Source organism: Scophthalmus maximus, chromosome 9, assembly GCF_022379125.1.
Source record: "Scophthalmus maximus strain ysfricsl-2021 chromosome 9, ASM2237912v1, whole genome shotgun sequence".
NCBI classification, from domain to species: domain Eukaryota; kingdom Metazoa; phylum Chordata; class Actinopteri; order Pleuronectiformes; family Scophthalmidae; genus Scophthalmus; species Scophthalmus maximus.
This window is the reverse complement of record NC_061523.1, coordinates 13001984-13025375: the sequence shown is the minus strand read 5'-3', so window position 1 is coordinate 13025375 and position 23392 is coordinate 13001984. Positions and strand designations below refer to the sequence as shown.

The window sequence follows — 23392 nt, the reverse complement described above, 5'->3', positions numbered from 1 at the left end:
GTGGATGCTGCAGACAAAGAAAGTCAGCTGTGTCCACACATACTGAATTTAATAATTATCTAAATGATATTTTTATACACACCCTTCGCTGCCATACCCTTTATTCATAGTTTATTTACAATAATGATTGTGTGAAGAAGGTTCCGGGGGTAAAGGCATGTACTTGCAGCTCATACAGTAGTAAAAGAAAGCACACAAAAATTGAATTTTTGTCTTCAGTATTACAAAAAAATTAATTGCAAGAGAAATCCCATATATATATATATATATATATATATATATATATATATATATATATATATATATATATATATATATATATATATATATATATATACTGGTAAAACGAATACATTACAGCATGTGTTAGCCTACTAGTGCCAGCTGGTGGTTGTTCTAGTATTTGTTCCACATTGATTTGTCATGTAGGATCAGTGCGCTTCTCTGCCAGCACTGCATACAACAGCCAGGGTGACAGTCTCCTCTCAGGGTCGAGTGGTGATGAGAAAGGAAACTGAATAATAATCAAAAATTATCTCACTGCTCCAACCAACGATTTAATTCTTGCTTTATTTAAAAGACACCACACAGTGGGGGTATAGTGAATAGTCCATCCTGTGGGCTTGAATATCAATCCTTCCTGCACGTATGTATGACCTCATCTCTCTGGGGAGATGAGGTCATGCGTGTACACACACAAAGGCAGACATTGAAGCAGACACACTCATTAGGTCACCTTCAGAAAAAAAAACAACCTGCAAAACAATGTGTACACTGAACCAAATATGATGATGAGTCTTCATATTATAGTGTATAATATCTTCATAGGCTAACCATATACACAAATACAGCTTTTCAACTTGTGACATCATGTGGCCGCTGCTTTCAATACATATTAATTGTACTTGACACTGTGTTTCTTAGATGGTTGTGATGCCCTCACACACGTTTCCACTGCCAAGAGAGAGGTATTGCCAAGTGTCCCTATTGCTTTGACTCACACACAGGTTGTAGATTTGAATTACTCAAAATAATTTCAGATTCAATTAAAGAATCCTACTTACATTAAAGGAAAAACTCACTTTACAGGTTTACATGCCTGGAAGTAAATCTGAATAATGTAAATGCATTTGAATTTCTAAATATCATCTATGTTAATGTTCAGTAATAATACAACGCTATTTCTTATAACTGCACCTGTGTCCCAGTTGTCTTGTCCTTTGTTTGTTTGTTTGATGTAGACTGACATGCACTTGAGCTAATATGATGTTATGGTAACTGATTTATTTAGTAACTCAGTGTTTTCAAGAAAATGTGCCCATTTGTTCCTAACTGTGTCTAACTGTGAAAACTATACACTGTTCAATGAGTACTTTTCTTCGGTATCACTACTATTATTCATCACAAACACAAACATTTTAGCCCATGTGTAGTTTGTTACTCTTTCTGTTTTCAGACAAAGAGAAACAATTTTAATAAAAGCCAATTGACTATGTTGTTGAAATAGTTACATAAGGGAAAATATGTTAAGCCATAATAAGCATTATCCAATATTGTTTATTATTAAACCTGCCTTACAGATATTACGTGTTTATATGTTATAGATTCATATTAATCTTTATTATTTACATATTGTTTTTGTTTTTGTCATCACTTTCTCAGTATCAGAGAGAAAAGCTGAGATAAAAATAGAAGCCTCACAACAGAGAATCCTGCCATATTGTCCTCTGCAAGACATTGTACATCCACACACAACAACTCCTTCTGAGTAGAAAACCAAGCGTTGTGTGAGGTGATCATTTGGCATTTTAATGCTTTTATAATTGTGAGCTCAGCCTATATGCGTGTCCGGCCTGATTCTGAGGCATGTTGTGATTTATGGTCCACAATAAAGTAAAACTGAAGTAAGTTAAGATCTGGAAAACCTCAATGTGTGTGAACCTTAACATTCCGCCATTAAGTCGTTATTAGTTGAAAGTATAAGCTTTAGTACCACTGCCCCTTAATCAACTCACTCAGTGAGATAAATGATCATTTACCTAAATTCTTTTTTAAGGACTGGAGTCCTTAAATCGGCAAAATCAATAAACCTACAGCACCTCAAATCATCTGTACAGGAAAATCAAAGATTCATAATGTTCTAAGACCAGCATTGCTTGTGATTTGTTTTGGAAATTAAACATTCTGAGATATCAACCAAAAGGGTCTTAGTGAAGTTAAACTTAAGCATGCTGGTTGACTGGATGACAAGGGCGGTGCAGGAATTATAATTAAGTAAATTTATGACATTTTCTGTCAACTAGGCCAGAATTAAAACCTATTTTTTCATGAATGCAGCTGTCCCAAAATTCAGAAAGATTCAGAAGTTCTTCACTAACTTTGTTTTTCTATTTTGCTCTTTGTATTTATTAGACCATACAGACCGGACCATAGTGTACAATAAGCTCACATTTCACAATCCACTACATATCGCACCATTAACATACCACTGTACAAAAGCACTTGATGTATGTTTGCCTGTAACACATAACAACTTTATACAAGTAATGCAATGTGAGCTGTGCTTAAGAGTTTGACTAAGTGGTTTCTGATTGTTTTACTGTTTCACATACGAGTTGTCCAATAAAAATGATGGCACAAGTGTTAAACTGTTTTTGTTCAAGTTCAGTATTGGTATTGAAATGGAAATACATATGTATAGATGCAGACATATGATCGACTGTATATTTCAGTCATGTCTGTATCCCACTCTGTGTTGCATATGCAAACACATAAGGTAGTCAGTAATACAAATGAGCACAGCTTTCATTGAGTGAAATCAGTCACAACTATGTTGTTTCAGTAAGTCTTCATGCTCAGCTTGTTGCACAATGTCAGAAGATGTTAAAATAAAGTAACATCCAGATTTTTTAAAAAGGAAAAATGTGATGGCACATGGTCATGTTTGTTTTTCTGTATACAGCAGTAATGAGACATGAATCAAACCATTTTCAAAGACTCGCTGTGTCCGCTTGTGTTTGTTTTAATCACCTAGTCATATTCTCCAGCAATGTCCAAGTGGACATAATATTCACGCACACTGTACACTTTAGTTTAAACTGAGTACACTTAACTGTCTTAATCCATAAAAATCTCCCACCACTGATGGCCACTCTCCTCTTGTCTTTAAACTAGGAAAAGGGGATGAGATTACAGATCGGCTGACCCTCTCTGACGACCTTAGGACTTCGTAAAAAGAAGGTTCTGTATTAAACTGTTGTATTTCATGTTGTGGTCCCATAAAATGTGGTCCTCCATGTTGTTTAGTAAAAGACTAAACCGTGATGCCTAACTCCAGACAATGGATTGTTCAATATCATAAAATATCTATACCTATCAAAGTACTTTGATCACTCCATGCAAAAACAACTGAAATGCAGATACATAACGGCTAAAATACCTCACTTTTATCTATTTGATGTACTGGCAAACTTAATTTGAATCTCTTAGCACTCTCATTCATATATTAAGGCCTAGCTCACATATAAAGCACAACGTCAAGTACAAAAAAAAAAACTACTAGAAGCTAACACATTTATAAAATACTGACTCCTTTTAGTTTCACACTGTAAAATATTAGGTTGGTGCTTTTCTTACATTTATTTAATTGTGCTGTTTCACTTCTTAGTTAACTTAAATATATATACATATATATATAATACATCAATGCCGTTATGGAGCAAGACAAAGCACACAGGTTCAAAATGTAATGTTTCTTTTTTAGAGAGGGAAAACAGTCTCTTAAAGGCATTTCGACATTCCCGAGTCCGCTCTATTAGTCCTTCTTGTGGCTTCTTTGAATAACCACTGGTGCAATTTGTCGTACAGTCTGCTTCTCTGCGGTTATCTCCTCTTGAAATCTTCCGGACGGTATTGGCGTGTGATTGAAGCCGTGCAGTCTGCAGTCTCATGCATATTGAACGGACAGAGGGGCAATATTGATTGGCTTTTTATGTGCTTAAAAGAAAGAGAGGGGGGAAGCTTGTGTCGTTGATTATCCACCATAGTCTGTCTGGTGTTAAAGCAGGACATATACACTGTGTGGGACGAGTAGTGCGGGACTGGACTGAGCAGGATGGACATGGCTGGGTGTGGACAGGGGCCTCTCCTTTCCTCTGTGAAGCTTTCACGTCAGCGTAGATCCAGGATGCAGCTGGAGGTGTGGGGCCTTATTTGGAACTGCTGCTGCTGCTGCTGGTGGATGCCTGCCAACAAGACAAGAGAGAATTAGATAAAGCTGGAGAGCACTGACATACTTGTGGCTGGCCAAACTGACATATCTCATGCAGCCGACATCTGTCGCTCAAGAGAGGGGCTTCAGGCAGAAGACAAAGTGGGTGAAGGAGTCGGGAAGATCGTTGAACATGTGGTGGTGAGGTAGCGGGTTTTATCAATGAAAACCATGCTCCAATATTATGTGAAGGAGAGTGGTTGCTAGGTAACTGGGTGACTGCTTTCACTTTGCGCCTCGCCTGCACAAAGAATTGGGTCACAATTCACACTCAACAGACAGAAATTAAAAAGTGTCATTATTGCAGTAAGTAGTCAATAACACAACTTTATGACTAACCCAATCATGCAGAAACGTCACGGTCCAATCCCTCTCAAACATTGACAAAAAGTGAAGTCAGTAGGGGATGAACACAGATAATCTTAATATGCAGAGCATCCATTTGAGAACATAGTGATTCCGGTAAAGACATATGAATAATTTCTTTACATATGCATTAGCTGCAAACCCTAATTGTGAAAAAAATAGCAAATCCAGAAAAGCAAACATTGTTAGTTGAAGTGAAAGTGCTATTTTTAGAACTATAATCAATGACCTTCGGGTGGAGCATCCTCCTGATGATTGAATAATTAGTACTGTATGAGTGTAGAAGACAGGGGTGTGGCTCAGGGACTGGCAATATTTGACTTTCACTTTGTTCACCAAATGTAATGACTAGTACAGGAATTCTGTTTTTCTCGTATTGGTACAGGTATTGTATATTGTTTTGCCCCGTGTGCCTTTTTTAATTGAATAACAAATGATCAGATACACAGGAAAAATAGAGGAGAGGAGGGAAAAGACATGCAGTAAATTATCCAGCTGGCCTGGAGTTGTATGTGCTATGTGCCCTAACCAGCCATCAGGTCGCCACAGGAATACAGTTTTGATACTACTTCATCTGGATTGCCCATTGCTTGATTGTTTGCAAAACTGACCACAGACTTTCAGATTCTCTATATTCTCAGTAAGATGACTATCAGTAAAATTATTATGACATGGTGTCTTTGTCCCCTGGGGTAAATGAAGGTCGTTGTGGCTGTATTTTTAGGCTTTAATCAAATAAAATAAATGCTCGCAAAAGACATGATCCTGAAATAGTGGAAGACGTAGTGTTAATTATGATGGTAGTTAGATTCCACAGAAACATTTTAGTGAGACTTAATGATGATATATTATTATGAGTTACAGGAACCAAAATGTGGGCATGAAGAGGCTAACAGGAGAATCTGCAAACTTGTGTGATGTCAACTGAGTGACCCTTTGCAATTAAAATCATGTCCTCCAAGACAAATTAAACAAGACAAAGGAATAAAAAAAAACAACATTCATTGTTAACAGATCAAACATCATTCATAAAAGGACATCTGGGGCGGGGGAGTGAGACTCCTGCATACCTCCAACTGCAGAGTGGACTTCCCTCATTTAGGATACTTTAGAGAGGGGAGAAGAAAAAAAAATCAATGGTCAGATCATTGCAAGCATAGAAAGGGATTATTTGTGTATGTGTCCTATGGACCACAGAGTTGGTGTTGAGGCACAATGAATGAAACATGTGACATAGAAATCAGATGTACCTCGATTACCGTCACCCTTTAGAAAAAGATAGTGCATGTTATTACAAGTACTCCTATTAAAGTCGGTTGAACAGATTTACATTCAGTTACTGTATATGTTGTTTCAGCAGAATACTTACCCAGATAGGTAGGTTGGATAGATGTTGACAGTAAAGGGAGACCTACACCACAAAGGTAGCAGAGTATGTGTGCTAAAATGCTCCACACCACAGCAAATATAGCTGTAGTGCTACTTAGTATTTTTATGTAGAAGAAAGCAGTGAAGTATTTGAAAACAAATTGTGCATTACAAATAAATGAGACATATTGTGAAGTATTACTTACTTTTTGGTCACTGTGTGTGTGTGTGTGTGTGTGTGTGTGTGTGTGTGTGTGTGTGTGTGTGTGTGTGTGTGTGTGTGTGTGTGTGTGTGTGTGTGTGTGTGTGTGTGTGTGTGTGTGTGTTATTTCTATTCTGCTTTAGACTTGACTGTGAATAGTGAGGGAAGAGCAAACCATTTCATTGATACCAGATCACACAAACCAAGGTCATACAAATCTCTCCAGCATTCAGTAGGTCCTGATCTACAAAACAACAGCAAAACTTCTCATACTAACAGATGGAGAATATTATTTGGAGGAAAGGTAAAACCTCAAATTTCCAATATTTTCTTCAGAACGAGGACGATTAAATTTTATATTTGTTATTGTGCTGCTGAATATTTATTTGAATATATTTATTTAAACCATACATTTTCTGAGATATCTTTTAATTACACAACTGAAAGGATTTTTTTCTTTTTAAGTTATGGCAGTTAACGGTCACTGTACGAATAAGTTGAACACACGCAAAACATGAAACAAGTAAAAGACATTCGCAGATAACATCAGCGAGAGAGGACAATATAATGTTTGTGGTTCTACACTGTGCACTGATGCACACCTTTTAAAATTATTTTGTGATTTTGTTTTTTATTTTTCCTTTGTATAATGATTTTTGAAAAATAAATATTACTTACTCCCCTGAAGGAAACAAAAACAATGACCAGTATCTGATTTAGGGATGAGGCCAATTCAAACAAAATCAAGTGGTCATTTGTACCTGCAGAGTAGAAGCGGCAGAGCCACTAGTGTCTGTCAGTCCTGTTCCTCTTGGTAAACTGGACACGATGTATCTGGAGCCCTTTGGCACAGGCTGTCTGACCACCATCTTTCCTTTCCTGGTCTCTGCTAGAAACAGACTGTACCAGTAGGCATCGTTGGAGACCAGAGTGGAATCTGCGATGGTGGAGTTCCTCTCACTGATCACACTGTTCCTGCAGGGAGGAGCCGCTTTACTGGGCTTGGGTTTCTGACACTTGAACACGATGGTGACCAAGATGGTGATCAGCAGGAGGAATGACACGGAGCCCAGACCGATCACCAAGTACAGGTTTAGGTCTGAGAAGATGTCGTACTCTAGAGGCACCTCAGTCATGTCAGAGTAGGCCTTCACCGCAGTCTCCACTGTGGACAGCTTGATGGTGACTGTAGCAGAGAGAGCAGGCTCCCCGTTGTCCTTGGCAACAACAACCAGTCTCTGGTGGCGCGGATCTCTGTAACTGAACATCCTCATAGTCCTGATCTCTCCGTTGTACTGGTCCAGACTGAACAAGGTGGCGTCAGTCACTTGTAGAAACTGGTAGGTAATCCGAGAGTTGTGCACCGAGTCTGTGTCTAGAGCTATCACCTTGGCAACCAGAGATCCTTTATCGGTGGATCTGGGGATCTTCTCTTCTACCACCGAGCCGTGCGCGCGCCAAGGAGACACAATAACCGGAGCGTTGTCATTCTGGTCCACGATAATGATGTGGACGGACACGTTACTGCTGAGTGGAGGAGAGCCAGAGTCTCTGGCCTCGATGTGGAAAAGAAACTCCTTCTCAATCTCATAGTCAAAAGTTTTCAGTGCGTAAAGATTCCCGTTCTCTGGGTTGATGGAGAACAGCATGGACATGGAGGTGTTGGCTATCTCCCTCTCTAGGATGAAATAAACCAGATACTGGTTTTCATGGAGGTCAGGGTCAAAGGCCGTCAGTGAACTGAGCAAGGCCCCAGGTGCGTTATTCTCCATGACACGTATGGTATAAAATGACTGAGGGAACTGTGGAACATTGTCATTAACATCCAGCAGCTCTAACGTCATAGTTTCATTGTCAGATAACGGAGGAGAACCTCTGTCTGTAACAGTGAAGGTGACGTCATATTCTGGAACCTTCTCACGATCTAACGGCTCTGACACCACTAATTCATAATAGTTATCAGATGATTCTCTCAGTTTGAAAGGCATATTATCTGGAATGTGAAGATCCACCACTCCATTGTCACCTGAGTCTTTATCACTGACACTAACTACAGCTATCACTGTGTCTATTGGCTCATTTTCTTTGATCGGACTTTGAAATGATTTAATGGAAATTTCTGGATGATTATCATTCATATCCGTCACCTGTATCGTCAGTTTACATTGTCCAGATAAGGAGTTTTGTCCTTTATCACTGGCAATAACCTCCATTTCATAAAGTTTGATATCTTCATAATTAATCATCTCTTTCACTCTGATTTCACCGTTTTCTGGATTCAGGTTAAACATATTTTGCGTTCTCTCTGATGTGTATAAACTATATGAATGGACAATATCAGAATTGGACCCTTCATCTAAATCAGTGGCGTTCAGTTTGATCACTAGACTTCCAATCGGGGAGTTTTCCATCACGTCTACCACATATCTGTCTTTGTCAAATGAAGGGGCGTTGTCGTTCACATCGAGCACGCGAACAATGATGCTGGCTGTACCTGTGCGCGTGGGAACTCCACCGTCCACAGCGGTCAGGATTAGATTGTGAACAGCCTGCTCCTCTCTGTCTAAAGCTTTTTTAAGGATCAAATCAGCAAACTTCGACCCGTCTCTCCCGGTCTGAATTTCAAGTGCAAAATGATCGCTTGAGCTCAGGTGGTAATTATTTACAGAATTCGTTCCCACATCTGGATCTGCAGCGTTATTCAGTGAGAACCTCTCTCCAATGGGGCTTGATTCAGAAATGTCCACGTGCATCGTTCCTCGCCGGAAATGAGGAGCGTTATCATTTATGTCCGTGATTTCCACCTCGATATTAAACATTCGTATTGGATTTTCAATTGTCGCGTCTAATTTGAGAAAGCAGTATGTTGTTGTTTTCGAAGGGCAAAGAAACTCTCTGTCAATCCTTGCTAAGATAAACAGCTCCCCGGTGTCCTTGTTAATATCAAGATATTTTTTATTGGCTACTACATCTACGCGCATTTTTCTTTCATTCAGCGTCTTCACATCCAACCTCAAATCCGTTGCCAAATTAGCGACGACAGAGCCTTCCTCCATTTCTTCTGGAACAGAATAATGGGTGACGGTGAAGACCGTGGTCGTGATGGCGGAAAGAAAAATAAATACGGTGACGTACCGTCTCCCGAGTAACTGTCGTATCTCATGCGCCATCGTGAATATTCCGTTTTAAAAGCCTCGACAAGTGCTGAATCCTGGATAAATCGTCCTCCTATTGAATAAAGAAACGCGCCGCGGATCTTCAGAGTAAATGTTTCTCCGTGCTCCGATGAGGAGTGACGTGCATGTAATGCCACCACTGACTTTCCTCCTCCAATGAACTATCGTGGGAACGATGACCTCATCGGGAAGTGTGTTTTCGTGGAGAGCAGCGACGAAAATAGTCCTGTCTGAGTCTCTGCAACTTTTTAAACAATAATTTGATGTTATTTTAAACCGTGGCAGTGTGTTGATCCTAGTTTGTGAAAATAGAAAGTTTTGATTGGGAGACGTTTATTTCTATAATTCAGAATCTTTATTCCCGAGATGCGAGGTGAAATTGTGGCCACTGAATTAGTGATTTCCATTCAATCAGTCCTTTGCATTTACATATAAACGTTTTCTTTGTTTGTTTGTGTTTTTTTCAAGTGGATGTAAAGGCAGAAGGAATCACAGTATCCTCTTTCCTTCGTGCTCCCCGTTTTTTTTACGCACGCATGTCTGTGCGTAAAAACAATGCCAACATTGAGAAATCAAAGAGTGTATGATCAATAATATTTATTTATCTTTACTTTTTTAATGCAATTTAAATGTGCCTCGTTGCTCCTTCTGATACCAAATACAGAAAAAATATGCAGAAAAACAATTAACATATCTTAGTAATGGAATCTAAAGAATACTTATCAACGTGTGAGTACATTTTCAGGTCATGATATTTGTATCAGCAAGTTTAAGAGGGCTTTTCTAACACGTTGTTAATGTACAAACCTACTATTTTTATGTCTGATCATATAGTTCATTATGGGTGGTTTTAACTCTTTATGTGCACGAACTTAGAGTAAATGAAGATGAGAGAACTAAATATCAAGTTTTTACATTGCAGCAAATTCATGAGTGGAGTGGATGGATGTTCACTAAATAAAGTTAAGTGTAACTCATGTTACATACATTTTCAACCCATACCTTGAGAGTGGAGGCACGCTGAGTCACCAGTCTCTGTGGATCTGGACTTAATACTCTTAGACTCCCGGGAGAAAAGCTAATAACTGCATTTTTTAAAGTATACTTTAATTAAATATAGACAGAACTTTCTAAAAACTTGTTCAAGGTACCATAAAGAGACATTGTATAATTATTGTAATGGAAGTTTACTGTGTGAAGAGAACAGCCAACACACACACACACACACACACACACAAAGTGAAACTAGCAGGTAGGTTATCAAACTGCAAAACAAAACCACGGACAACATCAGCGGTTGAGTAAACAATTATGTATGCACTAATGCATGACTGATTCTGTTTTTTGTTGTTGTTGTTTATTTTTAAATTGGAAATAACTTTATCATTGTATAATTTTTTTTGCATTATTACTTACCGCAAACAAGATTTCCTCAAAAAAATGATAATGATACGAATGACCAGTATTGAAATATTGCAGTGTGAACTGTGTTGAAAACAGGCAAGATACTTTTCCTCGCACAATTAAATGAGGGAAAAGGTGAATTAAAACTGCAGTGAGTGGTTGTTTGTACCTGCAGAGTAGAAGCCGCAGACCCACTAGTGTCTGTCAGTCCTGTTCCTCTTGGTAAACTGGACACGATGTATCTGGAGCCCTTTGGCACAGGCTGTCTGACCACCATCTTTCCTTTCCTGGTCTCTGCTAGAAACAGACTGTACCAGTAGGCATCGTTGGAGACCAGAGTGGAATCTGCGATGGTGGAGTTCCTCTCACTGATCACACTGTTCCTGCAGGGAGGAGCCGCTTTACTGGGCTTGGGTTTCTGACACTTGAGCACGATGGTGACTAAGATGGTGATCAGCAGGAGGAATGACACGGAGCCCAGACCGATCACCAAGTACAGGTTTAGGTCTGAGAAGATGTCGTACTCTAGAGGCACCTCAGTCATGTCAGAGTAGGCCTTCACCGCAGTCTCCACTGTGGACAGCTTGATGGTGACTGTAGCAGAGAGAGCAGGCTCCCCGTTGTCCTTGGCAACAACAACCAGTCTCTGGTGGCGCGGATCTCTGTAACTGAACATCCTCATAGTCCGGATCTCTCCGTTGTACTGGTCCAGACTGAACAAGGTGGCGTCAGTCACCTGTAGAAACTGGTAGGTAATCCGAGAGTTGTGCACCGAGTCTGTGTCTAGAGCTATCACCTTGGCAACCAGAGATCCTTTATCGGTGGATCTGGGGATCTTCTCTTCCACCACCGAGCCGTGTGCGCGCCACGGAGACACAATAACCGGAGCGTTGTCGTTCTGGTCCACGATAATGATGTGGACGGACACGTTACTGCTGAGTGGAGGAGAGCCAGAGTCTCTGGCCTCGATGTGGAAAAGAAACTCCTTCTCGATCTCATAGTCAAAAGTTTTCAGTGCGTAAAGATTCCCGTTCTCTGGGTTGATGGAGAACAGCATGGACATGGAGGTGTTGGCTATCTCCCTCTCTAGGATGAAATAAACCAGATACTGGTTTTCATGGAGGTCAGGGTCAAACGCCGTCAGTGAACTGAGCAAGGCCCCAGGTGCGTTATTCTCCACGACACGTATGGTATAAAATGACTGAGGGAACTGTGGAACATTGTCATTAACATCCAGCAGCTCTAACGTCATAGTTTCATTGTCAGATAACGGAGGAGAACCTCTGTCTGTAACAGTGAAGGTGACGCCATATTCTGGAACCTTCTCACGGTCTAACGGCTCTGACACCACTAATTCATAATAGTTATCAGATGATTCTCTCAGTTTGAAAGGCATATTATCTGGAATGTGAAGATCCACCACTCCATTGTCACCTGAGTCTTTATCACTGACACTAACTACAGCTATCACTGAGTTGAGTTCTATGTTTTCATTCACTGGACTCTGAAATGATTTAATAGATATCTCTGGGTGGTTGTCGTTCATGTCTTCAACCAGAATCTTTATGGTGCATTGTCCTGATAAACTATTGTCTCCATGGTCAGTTGCTATAACTTCCATATCATAAATCCTGAAGTCCTCATAGTTTAACATTCCCTTTACTGTAATTTCACCAGTGGAAGGATTCAGATTAAATGTTTGTTGCGTTTTCTCTGATGTATATAAACTGTATGAGTAAATTATATCAGAATTTGACCCTTCATCTAAATCAGTTGCATTGAGATGAATAACAAGACTTCCTATGGGAGAATTTTCCATTATTTTAACATTTAACTTGGACTCATCAAATGCAGGAGCGTTGTCATTTGTGTCCAACACACGAACAATAACACTGGCAGTACCAGAACGAGCAGGTGTTCCTCCATCTACAGCTGTGAGTATTAGATTATGAACAGCCTGCTGCTCCCGATCTAAAGTCTTCTGTAAAATTAATTCAGCAAATTTTGCCCCTTCTCTTCCTGTCTGAATTTCAATATTAAAATCTTCACTTCCACTCAGATGATATGTTTTCACTGAATTGCTCCCAACATCAGGATCAACTGCATTACTGAGAGAGAATCTCTCTCCTTTTGACGTCGCTTCAGAAATGTCTAAGTGTATGACGTCTCTTCTAAATTTTGGGGCGTTGTCGTTCATATCTAGAATTTCTACTTCTAGGTTAAATATTCTCACTGGATTTTCTAGTATTACTTCCAGTCTAAGATAACAGGAAGCTGATGACTTTGAAGGGCAAATATATTCCCTATCAATTTTCTCGACGATATACAGTTCTCCAGTCTCTTTGTTCACATCCAGATATTTCTTATTTTCAATGATGTCGAGACGCATCTTCCTCTCGTTCAGTGTTTTCACATCCAGGCCGAGATCAGTAGCAAGGTTTGCTACAACGGATCCTTCTTTCATTTCCTCTGGTATTGAATAATGAGTCACTGAGGTCGATATGTTACGAACGAAAGAAAAAAGAAGAACGACGAGCAGCACGTACCTTCTGCCAGACTCCATTGTTACAAAGGACCGGATCGCTCTCTGTGTTTACCGCACTTCAGTCTTTGAAATGAATTTTACCCATAAAAGTGAAAATTGCCAAAATTACAATGGACCCCACGCACATTAATACCGTTTTAATCCAGACGATATTCCAGAATTTAAAAGGACGAGCGCGTTTTCGGAGCGGAGTTTCAGCACCACGGAGCTGTGGTTAGTTCACGTGATGACAGCGAGTCACTGTCATGACGTTCACGGACTCGACTGGCAATTTAATAACGTCACAGCGCCACCATATGTTTTGCAAAACTCTCAGATACGCTTGTAACATGACCTTAAAATATTGTACCATCCTAAATGTAGATATTAATTTTACAATGACTTCAAGAGAAATCTGGTTCAGCAACGAACATTGTCAGATTAACTGCTGAAACTAAATATAACTACAAATTATTGAATACAAAAACGGAAGATTACTTAATAGTAGAAAGTGGTACCTGTAAAAAAAAAAACATGTTTTTGTTGATTCCTACCTGCAGAGTAGAAGCTGCAGAACCACTAGTGTCTGTCAGTCCTGTTCCTCTTGGTAAACTGGACACGATGTATCTGGAGCCCTTTGGCACAGGCTGTCTGACCACCATCTTTCCTTTCCTGGTCTCCGCTAGAAACAGACTGTACCAGTAGGCATCGTTGGAGACCAGAGTGGAATCTGCGATGGTGGAGTTCCTCTCACTGATCACACTGTTCCTGCAGGGAGGAGCCGCTTTACTGGGCTTGGGTTTCTGACACTTGAGCACGATGGTGACCAAGATGGTGATCAGCAGGAGGAATGACACGGAGCCCAGACCGATCACCAAGTACAGGTTTAGGTCTGAGAAGATGTCGTACTCTAGAGGCACCTCAGTCATGTCAGAGTAGGCCTTCACCGCAGTCTCCACTGTGGACAGCTTGATGGTGACTGTAGCAGAGAGAGCAGGCTCCCCGTTGTCCTTGGCAACAACAACCAGTCTCTGGTGGCGCGGATCTCTGTAACTGAACATCCTCATAGTCCTGATCTCTCCGTTGTACTGGTCCAGACTGAACAAGGTGGCGTCAGTCACTTGTAGAAACTGGTAGGTAATCCGAGAGTTGTGCACCGAGTCTGTGTCTAGAGCTATCACCTTGGCAACCAGAGATCCTTTATCGGTGGATCTGGGGATCTTCTCTTCTACCACCGAGCCGTGCGCGCGCCAAGGAGACACAATAACCGGAGCGTTGTCGTTCTGGTCAACGATAATGATGTGGACGGACACGTTACTGCTGAGTGGAGGAGAGCCAGAGTCTCTGGCCTCGATGTGGAAAAGAAACTCCTTCTCAATCTCATAGTCAAAAGTTTTCAGTGCGTAAAGATTCCCGTTCTCTGGGTTGATGGAGAACAGCATGGACATGGAGGTGTTGGCTATCTCCCTCTCTAGGATGAAATAAACCAGATACTGGTTTTCATGGAGGTCAGGGTCAAAGGCCGTCAGTGAACTGAGCAAGGCCCCAGGTGCGTTATTCTCCATGACACGTATGGTATAAAATGACTGAGGGAACTGTGGAACATTGTCATTAACATCCAGCAGCTCTAACGTCATAGTTTCATTGTCAGATAACGGAGGAGAACCTCTGTCTGTAACAGTGAAGGTGACGTCATATTCTGGAACCTTCTCACGATCTAACGGCTCTGACACCACTAATTCATAATAGTTATCAGAGGATTCTCTCAGTTTGAAAGGCATATTATCTGGAATGTGAAGATCCACCACTCCATTGTCACCTGAGTCTTTATCACTGACACTAACTACAGCTATCACTGTGTCTATTGGCTCATTTTCTTTGATCGGACTTTGAAATGATTTAATGGAAATTTCTGGATGATTATCATTCATATCCGTCACCTGTATCGTCAGTTTACATTGTCCAGATAAGGAGTTTTGTCCTTTATCACTGGCAATAACCTCCATTTCATAAAGTTTGATATCTTCATAATTAATCATCTCTTTCACTCTGATTTCACCGTTTTCTGGATTCAGGTTAAACATATTTTGCGTTCTCTCTGATGTGTATAAACTATATGAATGGACAATATCAGAATTGGACCCTTCATCTAAATCAGTGGCGTTCAGTTTGATCACTAGACTTCCAATCGGGGAGTTTTCCATCACGTCTACCACATATCTGTCTTTGTCAAATGAAGGGGCGTTGTCGTTCACATCGAGCACGCGAACAATGATGCTGGCTGTACCTGTGCGCGTGGGAACTCCACCGTCCACAGCGGTCAGGATTAGATTGTGAACAGCCTGCTCCTCTCTGTCTAAAGCTTTTTTAAGGATCAAATCAGCAAACTTCGACCCGTCTCTCCCGGTCTGAATTTCAATGGAGAAGTGTTCACTTGAGCTCAGGTGATAATTTTTCACAGAATTCGTTCCCACATCTGGATCTGCAGCGTTATTCAGTGAGAACCTCTCTCCAATGGGGCTTGATTCAGAAATGTCCAAGTGCATCGTTCCTCGCCGGAAATGAGGAGCGTTATCATTAATGTCCGTGATTTCCACCTCGATATTAAACATTCGTATTGGATTTTCAATTGTCGCGTCTAATTTAAGAAAACAAGGCTCTGCTGTTTTCAATGGGCATAAAAACTCTCTGTCTAGCCTTTCTAATATGAAGAGCTCTCCAGTCTCTTTGTTAATGTCAAGATATTTTTTGTTGCCAACAGCGTCTACGCGCATTTTCCTTTTAGTCAGTGTCTTCACATCTAGTCCCAAATCCGTCGCTAAATTGGCGACGACAGAGCCTTCCTCCATTTCCTCGGGGACAGCATAATGGGTGACGGCGGAGACCGTGGTTGTGATGGCGGAAAGAAAAAGAAATACGGAAACGTACCCTCTCCAGGAATACTGACGAGAATGATGATCCATTGATCCGTTTTTAAAAGTCTTGAAACGTGATGTGGCGAGGAGCGGAGAGTTAGTCCTTTTATCGAATTATAGAAGACAACGAGGATCTCCAGTGGTTACGTGTCTTCATACTGGAGTCGGCAGAGATTTACGCGTCACGTCTCTCTGCCCAGTCTCCAATCAAGTTTCCTGAGAGCGATGACTTCACCAGTGAGTGTGTTTTTGTGGAGAGCAGCGACGTGAACAGTCCGTGATGGGACTTTACTCCTCATTACATATCGATGGTTTCAAGAATCCTTTGGAAAAAATTAGTTGTTTTTTTTTGTTGTTTTAATTTTCATAGTGAAAGTAAAGGATCAAATGTTTGCCGATTTTCTTCTGCCTGGTTTTTGTGGGGACCAAAGCTGCGTGTTCTATTATGTCATTGCTTGTATTGTTTTTATAAGTTCGTAAATCTAGTTGGAATTCATTATATTTTAAATAAACATATATATAACATAACATTCTGTGATTGCAGAAAAAAATATGTCACAACCCGTACGTTCGTTTTTTGACTTTTAACCTCCGTTTTCTGTGCGTAAAAACAGTAATAGAGTGAGAGATCTTTTTGCACGCGTATTTGGTTACCGAGCCTGTGTAGTCTCTTATTTAAGCATTGTATACACTATGCGAGAAGAATAGAATAATGGCATGGACAGATAGTTCAAATATCCTGTGATTTGTCTTAAGTTTGATAAAAGTTAAACAATCGTCACAACTTTGAAATGACATGTGGACGTCATCTTTCATCACAGTAGAAAAAACGATAAATTCTATTCACCCATATCTAAAATTTGATGAAATGTTAATTTTAAGAGTTTGGACAACTTTCTGACTGCATATATGTTGTTCCTGGAAAGAATAACAAGTCGTAATCTTGAACATTAAAAGCACTGAACAACAACTGTTGTAAAATGTGGTGATGCACCTGTATAAGTGGCTTTCTTGGACGAGCATGCTCGAAAAACATCTGTGCTGAAAACGTGAAACACAACACGTGTTTCACAGGTTTTACGCGTCTCTTTGGATGAAGGCAATGCCAAACACGATGAAATCGAGAATGTCCGCGTGTGAATGAGCGATACTTTCTATCTATTATTACCTCGTATTCAATGCAGTGTCATTTCGCCCCACATTGTTCCTCATTTCTCCATTCAACATTTGAAAGGTGCAGATGAATTGAACCAAATACATTGAAGCACATTATATTTAGTAAAGAGAAACTAAAGATTAATTATCAATCAAATGGTACATTTCCCTGTGATCTTGTCTGACCAAACTGAAAGTAGATGCAAGCAAGTGTAAGAAGGCTTCTGTAACATGTTGTTTATCTGCACAATAAGATTATTGACTTCAAATGCATAGTTCATTTAGATAGTTTTATCTCTTTAGAAAACTTCAAATGAGCGAAGAGAGGACATATTTTTTTTTAATTGCTAACATGTCATACAGGCCATGACTGCTTTGGTCACATATGAGTGAACTAGATGGATATTCACTGAATACATTAGGTGTAATTTGTGTTGAATATTTTTTTTTTCCCCATACCTGCAGAGTAGAAGCCGCAGAGCCACTAGTGTCTGTCAGTCCTGTTCCTCTTGGTAAACTGGACACGATGTATCTGGAGCCCTTTGGCACAGGCTGTCTGACCACCATCTTTCCTTTCCTGGTCTCTGCTAGAAACAGACTGTACCAGTAGGCATCGTTGGAGACCAGAGTGGAATCTGCGATGGTGGAGTTCCTCTCACTGATCACACTGTTCCTGCAGGGAGGAGCCGCTTTGCTGGGGTTGGGTTTCTGACATTTGAGCACGATGGTGACCAAGATGGTGATCAGCAGGAGGAATGACACTGAGCCCAGACCGATCACCAAATACAGGTTTAGGTCTGAGAAGATGTCGTACTCTAGAGGCACCTCAGTCATGTCAGAGTAGGCCTTCACCGCAGTCTCCACTGTGGACAGCTTGATGGTGACTGTAGCAGAGAGAGCAGGCTCCCCGTTGTCCTTGGCAACAACAACCAGTCTCTGGTGGCGCGGATCTCTGTAACTGAACATCCTCATAGTCCGGATCTCTCCGTTGTACTGGTCCAGACTGAACAAGGTGGCATCGGTCACCTGTAGAAACTGGTAGGTAATCCGAGAGTTGTGCACCGAGTCTGTGTCTAGAGCTATCACCTTGGCAACGAGAGATCCTTTATCGGTGGATCTGGGGATCTTCTCTTCTACCACCGAGCCGTGCGCGCGCCACGGAGACACAATAACCGGAGCGTTGTCGTTCTGATCCACGATAATGATCTGGACGGACACGTTACTGCTGAGTGGAGGAGAGCCAGAGTCTCTGGCCTCGATGTGGAAAAGAAACTCCTTCTCGATCTCATAGTCAAAAGTTTTCAGTGCGTAAAGATTCCCGTTCTCTGGGTTGATGGAGAACAGCATGGACATGGAGGTGTTGGCTATCTCCCTCTCTAGGATGAAATAAACCAGATACTGGTTTTCATGGAGGTCAGGGTCAAAGGCCGTCAGTGAACTGAGCAAGGCCCCAGGTGCGTTATTCTCCATGACACGTATGGTATAAAATGACTGAGGGAACTGTGGAACATTGTCATTAACATCCAGCAGCTCTAACGTCATAGTTTCATTGTCAGATAAAGGAGGAGAACCTCTGTCTGTAACAGTGAAGGTGACGCCATATTCTGGAACCTTCTCACGATCTAACGGCTCTGACACCACTAATTCATAATAGTTATCAGAGGATTCTCTCAGTTTGAAAGGCATATTATCTGGAATGTGAAGATCCACCACTCCATTGTCACCTGAGTCTTTATCACTGACACTAACTACAGCTATCACTGAGTTGAGTTCTATGTTTTCATTCACTGGACTCTGAAATGATTTAATAGATATCTCTGGGTGGTTGTCGTTCATGTCCTCAACCAGAATCTTTATGGTGCATTGTCCTGATAAACTATTGTCTCCATGGTCAGTTGCTATAACTTCCATATCATAAATCCTGAAGTCCTCATAGTTTAACATTCCCTTTACTGTAATTTCACCAGTGGAAGGATTCAGATTAAATGTTTGTTGCGTTTTCTCTGATGTATATAAACTGTATGAGTAAATTATATCAGAATTTGACCCTTCATCTAAATCAGTTGCATTGAGATGAATAACAAGACTTCCTATGGGAGAATTTTCCATTATTTTAACATTTAATATGGACTTATCAAATAAAGGAGCGTTGTCATTTGTGTCCAACACACGAACAATAACACTGGCAGTACCAGAACGAGCAGGTGTTCCTCCATCTACAGCTGTGAGTATTAGATTATGAACAGCCTGCTGCTCCCGATCTAAAGGGTTTCTTAAAATCAGATCGGCAAACTTTGATCCATCTCTTCCGGTCTGAACTTCAATATTAAAATCTTCACTTTCACTCAGATGATATGTTTTCACTGAATTGCTCCCGACATCAGGATCAACTGCATTACTGAGAGAGAATCTCTCTCCTTTTGACGTCGCTTCAGAAATGTCTAAGTGTATGACGTCTCTTCTAAATTGTGGGGCGTTGTCGTTCATATCCAGAATTTCTACTTCTATGTTAAATATCCGTACTGGATTTTCGAGTATTATCTCCAGTTTGAGATAACAAGACGCTGACGACTTTGTATTACAAATATATTCCCTATCAATCTTCTCGACGATATACAGTTCTCCAGTCTCTTTGTTCACATCCAGATATTTTTTATTTGCAACGATGTCGAGACGCATCTTCCTCTGATTCAGTGTTTTCACATCCAGGCCGAGATCAGTAGCAAGGTTTGCTACAACGGATCCTTCTTTCATCTCCTCTGGTATTGAATAATGAGTCACTGAGGTCGATATGTTACGAACGAAAGAAAAAAGAAGAACGACGAGCAGCACGTACCTTCTGCCAGACTCCATTGTTACAAAGGACCGGATCGCTCTCTGTGTTTACTGCACTTCAGTCTTTGAAATGGATTCTACCCATGACAGTGAAAATTGCCAAAATTACAATGGACCCCACGCACATTAATACCGTTTTAATCCAGACGATATTCCAGAATTTAAAGGACGAGCGCGTTTTCGGAGCGGAGTTTCAGCACCACGGAGCTGTGGTTAGTTCACGTGATGACAGCGAGTCACTGTCATGACGTTCACGGACTCGACTGGCAATTTAATAACGTCACAGCGCCACCATATGTTTTGCAAAACTGTCAGATACGCTTGTAACATGACCTTAAAATATTGTACCATGCTAAATGTAGATATTAATTTTACAATGACTTCAAGAGAAATCTGGTTCACCAACGAACATTGTCAGATTAACTGCTGAAACTAAATATAACTACAAATTATTGAATACAAAAACGGAAGATTACTTAATAGTAGAAAGTGGCACCTGTAAAAAAAAAACATGTTTTTGATGATTCCTACCTGCAGAGTAGAAGCTGCAGAACCACTAGTGTCTGTCAGTCCCGTTCCTCTTGGTAAACTGGACACGATGTATCTGGAGCCCTTTGGCACAGGCTGTCTGACCACCATCTTTCCTTTCCTGGTCTCCGCTAGAAACAGACTGTACCAGTAGGCATCGTTGGAGACCAGAGTGGAATCTGCGATGGTGGAGTTCCTCTCACTGATCACACTGTTCCTGCAGGGAGGAGCCGCTTTGCTGGGCTTGGGTTTCTGACACTTGAGCACGATGGTGACTAAGATGGTGATCAGCAGGAGGAATGACACTGAGCCCAGACCGATCACCAAGTACAGGTTTAGGTCTGAGAAGATGTCGTACTCTAGAGGCACCTCAGTCATGTCAGAGTAGGCCTTCACCGCAGTCTCCACTGTGGACAGCTTGATGGTGACTGTAGCAGAGAGAGCAGGCTCCCCGTTGTCCTTGGCAACAACAACCAGTCTCTGGTGGCGCGGATATCTGTAACTGAACATCCTCATAGTCCGGATCTCTCCGTTGTACTGGTCCAGACTGAACAAGGTGGCGTCAGTCACTTGTAGAAACTGGTAGGTAATCCGAGAGTTGTGCACCGAGTCTGTGTCTAGAGCTATCACCTTGGCAAGCAGAGATCCTTTATCGGTGGATCTGGGGATCTTCTCTTCTACCACCGAGCCGTGTGCGCGCCACGGAGACACAATAACCGGAGCGTTGTCGTTCTGGTCCACGATAATGATGTGGACGGACACGTTACTGCTGAGTGGAGGAGAGCCAGAGTCTCTGGCCTCGATGTGGAAAAGAAACTCCTTCTCGATCTCATAGTCAAAAGTTTTCAGTGCGTAAAGATTCCCGTTCTCTGGGTTGATGGAGAACAGCATGGACATGGAGGTGTTGGCTATCTCCCTCTCTAGGATGAAATAAACCAGATACTGGTTTTCATGGAGGTCAGGGTCAAAGGCCGTCAGTGAACTGAGCAAGGCCCCAGGTGCGTTATTCTCCATGACACGTATGGTATAAAATGACTGAGGGAACTGTGGAACATTGTCATTAACATCCAGCAGCTCTAACGTCATAGTTTCATTGTCAGATAACGGAGGAGAACCTCTGTCTGTAACAGTGAAGGTGACGCCATATTCTGGAACCTTCTCACGGTCTAACGGCTCTGACACCACTAATTCATAATAGTTATCAGAGGATTCTCTCAGTTTGAAAGGCATATTATCTGGAATGTGAAGATCAACCACTCCATTGTCACCTGAGTCTTTATCACTGACACTAACTACAGCTATCACTGTGTCTATTGGCTCATTTTCTTTGATCGGACTCTGAAATGATTTAATAGATATCTCTGGGTGGTTGTCGTTCATGTCCTCAACCAGAATCTTTATGGTGCATTGTCCTGATAAACTATTGTCTCCATGGTCGGTTGCTATAACTTCCATATCATAAATCCTGAAGTCCTCATAGTTTAACATTCCCTTTACTGTAATTTCACCAGTGGAAGGATTCAGATTAAATGTTTGTTGTGTTTTCTCTGATGTATATAAACTATATGAGTAAATTATATCAGAATTTGACCCTTCATCTAAATCTGTTGCATTAAGATGAATAACAAGACTTCCTATGGGAGAATTTTCCATTATTTTAACATTTAACATGGTCTTATCAAATGCAGGAGCGTTGTCATTTGTGTCCAACACACGAACAATAACACTGGCAGTACCAGAACGAGCAGGTGTTCCTCCATCTACAGCTGTGAGTATTAGATTATGAACAGCCTGCTGCTCCCGGTCTAAAGTCTTTTTTAAGATTAATTCGGTAAACTTTGATCCATCTCTTCCTGTCTGAACTTCTATATTAAAATCTTCACTTTCACTCAGATGATATGTTTTCACTGAATTGCTCCCGACATCAGGATCAACTGCATTACTGAGAGAGAATCTCTCTCCTTTTGACGTCGCTTCAGAAATGTCTAAGTGTATGACGTCTCTTCTAAATTGTGGGGCGTTGTCGTTCATATCTAGAATTTCTACTTCTATGTTGAATATCCGTACTGGGTTATCTAGTATTACTTCCAGTTTTAAATAACATGAAGACTTTGCAAGACAAATATATTCCCTATCAATCTTCTCGACGATATACAGTTCTCCAGTCTCTTTGTTCACATCCAGATATTTCTTATTTGCAACGATGTCGAGACGCATCTTCCTCTGATTCAGTGTTTTCACATCCAGGCCGAGATCAGAAGCAAGGTTTGCTACAACGGATCCTTCTTTCATCTCCTCTGGTATTGAATAATGAGTCACTGAGGTCGATATGTTACGAACGAAAGAAAAAAGAAGAACGACGAGCAGCACGTACCTTCTGACAGACTCCATTGTTACAAAGGACCGGATCGCTCTCTGTGTTTACTGCACTTCAGTCAGTATAGTGTAGATCTCCAGTGATATTGAACGTTGTTGTAATGATTCCGATCACAAACTTTTTCATAAAATTTCCATCCAAAGGATATTTCAGCATTGATTTGACGAGTGTGTGTTTTTTTTTCGGAGCGGCGTTTCAGCACCACGGAGCTGTCCGCTGGATTCGCGATCTGCCGTAACGACAGCGAGTCACTGTCATGACGTTCATGAACG

General features: G+C 41.1%; 3 protein-coding genes across 12 annotated transcripts in view; 1 reads left to right on the top strand and 2 right to left on the bottom strand.

Annotated features, from left to right (window-relative positions):
* LOC118319180 (fibroblast growth factor 18) overlaps nucleotides 1–23392 on the top strand; it is a 209752-nt gene that overhangs the window by 125764 nt on the left and 60596 nt on the right. The gene's annotated exons all lie outside the window — the stretch shown is intronic.
* On the bottom strand, nucleotides 2379–20481 carry LOC118319164 (protocadherin alpha-C2). 10 transcript variants are annotated; one of them, XM_047334207.1, is made up of 4 exons: nucleotides 12207–13745; nucleotides 6968–8218; nucleotides 5707–5742; nucleotides 2379–4244 (listed from the first exon to the last, which is right to left on the bottom strand). In XM_047334207.1, exons 1-3 carry the CDS (start codon nucleotides 13347–13349, stop codon nucleotides 5731–5733), a joined length of 2406 nt encoding a protein of 801 aa, XP_047190163.1. In that variant the 5' UTR covers nucleotides 13350–13745; the 3' UTR covers nucleotides 2379–4244; nucleotides 5707–5730. The 10 variants fall into 10 exon arrangements, with proteins under 10 accessions (XP_047190163.1, XP_047190165.1, XP_047190160.1 ...); XM_047334209.1 differs by lacking the exons at nucleotides 6968–8218; nucleotides 12207–13745 and adding an exon at nucleotides 17840–20481; XM_047334204.1 differs by lacking the exons at nucleotides 5707–5742; nucleotides 6968–8218; nucleotides 12207–13745 and adding exons at nucleotides 13865–15115; nucleotides 19091–20467.
* On the bottom strand, nucleotides 20377–23373 carry LOC118319160 (protocadherin alpha-C2-like). The gene is made up of 2 exons (XM_047334608.1): nucleotides 20727–23373; nucleotides 20377–20422 (listed from the first exon to the last, which is right to left on the bottom strand). The coding sequence occupies exons 1-2, from the start codon at nucleotides 23132–23134 to the stop codon at nucleotides 20377–20379; spliced, it is 2454 nt and encodes an 817-aa protein (XP_047190564.1). The 5' UTR covers nucleotides 23135–23373.

What these genes read in the sequence shown, in the direction of transcription:
- LOC118319164 (XM_047334200.1), bottom strand. Translation starts at nt 16,273, where the DNA reads ATGGATCATCATTCTCGTCAGTATTCCTGGAGAGGGTACGTTTCCGTA. An exon ending in CTGCAGCTTCTACTCTGCAG is followed by an intron (nt 4,245 to 13,864) that starts GTAGGAATCAAC and finishes TCTTGTTGGCAG; the next exon opens with GCATCCACCAGCAGCAGCAG.
- LOC118319160 (XM_047334608.1), bottom strand. Translation starts at nt 23,134, where the DNA reads ATGGAGTCTGTCAGAAGGTACGTGCTGCTCGTCGTTCTTCTTTTTTCT. An exon ending in GTAGGAATCATCAAAAACAT is followed by an intron (nt 20,423 to 20,726) that starts GTTTTTTTTTTA and finishes AACTAACCACAG; the next exon opens with CTCCGTGGTGCTGAAACTCC.